The sequence below is a fragment of the Geospiza fortis genome, unplaced genomic scaffold (genome assembly GCF_000277835.1).
Source record: "Geospiza fortis unplaced genomic scaffold, GeoFor_1.0 scaffold61, whole genome shotgun sequence".
NCBI lineage: Eukaryota > Metazoa > Chordata > Aves > Passeriformes > Thraupidae > Geospiza > Geospiza fortis.
The window spans coordinates 1082731-1088141 of NW_005054430.1; the positions used below are offsets into that span (position 1 = coordinate 1082731).

The following is a 5411-nucleotide window of genomic DNA, read 5'->3' on the forward strand; positions in this document are numbered from 1 at the left end:
TCCATTTGGCTGAAAAAGAGGGGAAAATGGGAGCTGGAGGAGGATCACAAAATGTCCCATTTGGCCCCGTGCAAAATCCTCAGGGGGCAGAAAAAAAGGAGGGGTGGGAATAGCTCAGGAAAAAGGAATTCTGGCATTATCTGTGTCCCTTCCTGCCCATCAAATCCACCAAAAAAAAGGTGGATTTTTGTCGTTCATGAAACCTCATTTTTATCTGTTTCAAATATCTGCTCTTCTGTGAAGGGCTTCTAAAATTTCCTTTATCATTCCTCACCGTTCCTTTTCCCAATTGGTTTGGCTTTTCAGGATTTGCCCTTTTAAACCACCGACTTCATGATTTTTTCCTGGACTGGACTAAAATCCTCTTTGAATTTGAAGTTGTCCCTGTGGCTTCAACCACAAACTTTTTTCTAGGATCAGTTCACGTCCGAAGTCAATAAAGAAACCAAATCCAGTGGAATTCCTGTAATCCCTGCAGTGCTTTTGGAGCTACCAGGAGCATTAATTTTATTTTATTTTTTTTTAATTCCAAGGATATTTCAGGATCGGCACCTCCATACTTGCAGGTTGTGTCACTCAGGGTGAACTATCCCATGACAGCAGCATTTTTTTGGGGATAAATATTACGGAAAAGTGATTTGGGAATGGAACCTTCGGATTTTTTGGGGTGATTTTAGTGGTCCAAAGCAACTGTTCCCCTTCCTGTGCTGTGCTGTTCAAATATTGATCGGGAAGGATGCAGAAATCCCCGATTTCAGAGTAGTCAGGGAATCAGGAGTGGATAATCCCATGTCTGACAGTCCCCCTGCGCCCTCCCTCCATCGATCCAGCTGGAACGGGTTCATAAATATTGATTTCCCATCACCAGCAGATGAATCCTGACCCCACTTCTCCATTGGATAAAATTTATGCTCCTGAGTGAATCATTCCAATTTTTTCCGGTTAATTATCCCGGCTGCCAACATTATTTATAAAACCAATTTAAAATTTGGCCCTTATTTTTTATCTTGATTAATTTTCGTTCACACAACTTGATTTTTTTTTCCCCTAAATAAACATTATTTTATTACACATTTTCCTTGCTCCTTTTTAAGCTCATTTAATGCCCTTTTCCCTGCTCATTCCACCCAGCCTGTCCCATAAAACAATTGGATCCCTTTCTCTTCCACTTGGGATCATTCCACCTGCGGATCAGACAAAATAAACCAATTATGGCTATTTTGATTCAGGGAGGGAAGCACAACAGTTTAAGTCAAATTTCAAGAGGGATTTTACAATTTTATTTAAAGGAGGAAAAACTCCATTTGAAAAATTTTTGTGGAGAATTGAGAACAGAAACTGGATTTAATCCTTGGAGACTTTTTCCAACCTTAATTCTTTGAGTTGATGACAGTGGAGCAGATTATTTGCCCTGATTTTATTTCTTGCCATACAAACTGAACTTTTTGGGTGATATTTTTCTAAGGAAAATGTTATTTCAGGATAAAAAGAGTACAAATTCCACTTTGAACAGTGTCAAATTCATAGTTTATTATTTCTAAAGTAAAGCACTTAGGAAATGTCAATCATTATTATGACTTTTTTTTTCCTGTCATTATTTTAAATCAAAACTATTAATTGTGTGCAACCAAATTTCTCAGTCAAGTTTGATTTTATTTTTCATCAAACTTTCCATTCATTCCCAGAAAATAATCTTATTTCTATCCATAAGAACCACTGGATAGAAATTGCTCTCTCAGCCTTGAGCACCACTTGCACCAAGTTCCCTAAATTTTTTGCATAAATTCCAAATTTTCAATGCACAAAATCAACCTGATTTCATCTGGTTTAGGACCTGACCATTGCACTTTGTAAACTATTTGCTTTTGCTTCTCCAAATCCCGGGAATCGTCCCCGAATTCCTGTTTGCCAACAGTGATGGCACCGAAATGGGAATTGCTCCGTTTTCCTGTTTCCCTGTCATGTTCCTCCTGTTTTCCACAGCTCCTGCTCTTTCCCAGGAATTGTTACCAGCAGCTTCCCGATCCCATCGGGTGACAGGGCTGAGCTCCAAGGAAATTTATTTGTTTTCCATAAAACCAAGGTTTGGAGACTCGGAGGGACCAGAGACAACGCTCCTTGCACAAACAGGTCTGAAGGATGGGGACCTGGATTTTCCAGGGAAAACTGCTCCTGAGGATGATTTTTGGGGTTTCTACCCTTTTTTCTCTTTGCTGGAGAGGTTAAAAGAGGTTTAAAATTCACCTTTTCTGTTTGGGTCCTACAGCAGGAGCTCCCAGGGAGCCACCAACTGCTCCAGCGGCTCCTGCGCCGTGGGATACGAGGAAATCTCCACCTGGATCTCCCAGCAGCGTGGGGACCTCTCCTCTCCCAGTGCCCACCAGTACAAAACTCCCAGAGCCCCCAGTTTGGACCAGCACGGTGTCGGCACCGCTGACAACCCTGCCTGGGCCAAGTGAGTGTGGGGATGATGGTGATGATGATAATGACGATGGTGTAGAAATAGTCAAAGCTTAAAGACCAAGATCTTCTCTGATCCAGAGCTCAGAGACCAAGATCTTCTCTGATACAAGGCTCAGAGACCAAGATCTTCTCTGATCCCAAGCTCAGAGACCAAGATCTTCTCCGAGTCAGAGCCCAGAGACCAAGATCTTTGATCCAAAGCTCAGAGACCAAGATGTTCTCTGATCCAAAGCTCAGAGATCTTCTCTGATCCAGAGCTCAGAGACCAAGATCTTCTCTGATCCCAAGCTCAGAGACCAAAGTGTTCTCTGATCCAGAGCTCAGAGACCAAGATCTTCTCTGATCCCAAGCTCAGAGACCAAAGTGTTCTCTGATCCAAAGCTCAGAGACCAAGATCTTCTCTGATCCAGAGCTCAGAGACCAAGATCTTTGATCCCAAGCTCAGACACCAAGATGTTCTCTGATCCAAAGCTTGGAGACCCAGATGTTCTCTGATTCAGAGCCCAGAGACCAAGGTGTTCTCTGATCCCAAGCTCAGAGACCAAGATGTTCTCTGATCCAAAGCTCAGAGACCAAAATCTTCTCTGATCCCAGGAGCTAAAACCTAATTAAGCTAAAACTCAACTAAGGTCTTAATTCCCAGAACAACAAGGGTGGATAATGCCAGGGAAGGCCCAAACCCCATAAATGCGGTGAAGGCCTCAGCACTACCCTGAGGGGTGAAGGTGCTGCTGTTTGCCCAAAAGTTGGCCTCACAAGAGGTTTGGGGTTTGTTTTGGTGCCCTGAACACAGAAAATCCCAGGATTTAGGGTGCTTTAGGACCCCTCAGCTCACGGAATTCCTCTCTTCCCTCTGCAGTTTGTGGGAAGCTCAAGGCAGACGTTGGGTTCCTGGTGGATGAATCCTCGAGTATCGGCCAGAGCAACTTCAACAAAGTGAAGGATTTCCTCTTCCGGATCGTCTCCTTTTTCCCCAAAATTGGGCCTGAAGGGACACAGGCAAGACTTTCTTAAGTTTTTTTCCCTGAAGTTTTTTTTTTCCTGGAGCAGAGTCTGCTCACTCAGGAGTTGTGGAGCAGAAAGGCCAGGGAAAGACCTGTGTGGAACGAAAAACAAAACAGGAATTAAAGTCTCCTCAGTGTCAGCTTTCCCATTTGGAGAGATTTCCATTTCTTGGTTATTTTTCCAAGAGTGAATCTTTGGGAATAAAGCAGATTCCACACCTGAAATGCTGTCTAGGTTAGCCCAGAGATCTCTTGGGTGCATATTCCCCCTCTTGGATCCCATTTCTGGCCCAGTCCAGAGTGGGGAATGGTGGGAAATCCAGACAAACAGTTAGAAATCCAGAGTGATGAATTGTTGGAAATTCAGAGTGGGGATGGTTGGAAGTCCAGAGTGGGGAATGGTGGGAAATCCAGAGGGAAAATGGTGGGAAATCCAGGGTGGGGAATGGTTGGGAATCCAGAGTTTGGAATAGTGGGAAGTCCAGAGTGGGGAGGGTTGGGAAATCCAGAGTGAGGATAGATGGGAATCCAGAGTGGGAATGGTTGGGAAACCAGAATGGGGAGTGGTGGGGAGTGGTTGGGAATCCAGAATGGGGATGGTTGGGAATCCAGAGTTTGGAAGAGTGGGAAATTCAGAGGGAAAATGGTGGGGAATCCAGAGTGGGGAATGGTTGGGGAATCCGGAGGGAGAATGGTGGGGAATCCAGAGTGGGGAATGGTTGGGAAATCCAGAGTGGGGAATGGTTGGGAAATCCAGAGTTGGGGAATGGTTGGGAATCCAGAATGGGGAATGGTTGGGAATCTGGAGGGAGAATGGTTGGGAAATGCAGAGTGAGGAAATGGTTGGGAATCCAGAGTGAGGACAGATGGGAATCCAGAGTGGGGAATGGTTGGGAATCCAGAGGGAGAATGGTTGGGAATCCAGGGCACAGATGGTTGGAAATCCAGAGTGGGGAATGGTGGGGAATCCGGAATGGGGAATTATTGGGAATCCAGAGAGGGGATGGTTGGGAAATCCCGAGTGAGGACAGATGGGAATCCCAGTGGGAATGGTTTGAAATCCAGGTGTGGATCCAAGTGGGAATTGCAGGATGTCCCAGCAGCTCCCTCCTCCAACAGAGAACCAGAGCCCCAGGTCATGATGGGAATCACCTCCAGGACAAATGAAGCCTGAAGGATTTAATGACAGCAAAGCCAATGGGAAGACTCAGTTCCTCATTTATTTGGGGTCATTTATTTAATTCAAGTTAGGAAGGGAGAGTTACGGAGTTTGGTTTAAGTTGAGCAGGAAATGGGAATTTCTTGGACTCTGCTTGGAGGTTTTAGGTGAATGATGAAGTCACCCTGGGTCAACAAATAACTCTGGGAACATTAAAAAAAATTGGATTTATGTGAGGATCTGACTCCCTTTTCCAGAGAATTCAACCTCTAACCATTCCTGGTGCACCACGCTCTGACTCGAGGCAGTCTGTCCCGTTTCCTGTGGATTTGGGGTTTTTAACCCCTGTTTTTGGCAGGTTGCCGTTGCTCAGTACAGCGAGGAGCCCAGGGCAGCTTTTCACTTCAGCCAACACCGCGACCGCAACGGAGCCCTCGGAGCCATCAGGGGGCTGAGCTACACCGGCGGCAACACCAAAACAGGTCTGGCAGGGGACCCGGACACCTGGGATGGTCCTTCTGGCCCAGGACAGAACCTGGAAGCCAAGGAAAACATTTCTCTGAGTGGTTTGGAGCCATTTCCTTGCTGGGAACATTGTGCTTAAAGTCATTTTAAATTTGAGAACAGATTAAATTGGATTTTCAGGAGTGGTTTTTCCAACCATTTGGGTGCTTTATCCATGTCCTAGTTTTTCCCCTGTGTTTCCCTCATTATTTTATGGTTTTGCCTGCACTTGAGGGAGGTTTTTACACCATAAACATGAGAATGGCTGATTTGAAGCATTC

General features: G+C 45.2%; 1 protein-coding gene across 1 annotated transcript in view; it reads left to right on the top strand.

Annotated features, from left to right (window-relative positions):
• Nucleotides 1-5411, top strand: part of LOC102045590 (collagen alpha-1(VII) chain-like) — a 104828-nt gene that overhangs the window by 31668 nt on the left and 67749 nt on the right. Inside the window, 4 exon segments of the mRNA XM_031061892.1 lie at nucleotides 1984-2130; nucleotides 2267-2455; nucleotides 3323-3462; nucleotides 4985-5108. Coding sequence (XP_030917752.1) covers nucleotides 1984-2130; nucleotides 2267-2455; nucleotides 3323-3462; nucleotides 4985-5108 — 600 coding nt within the window.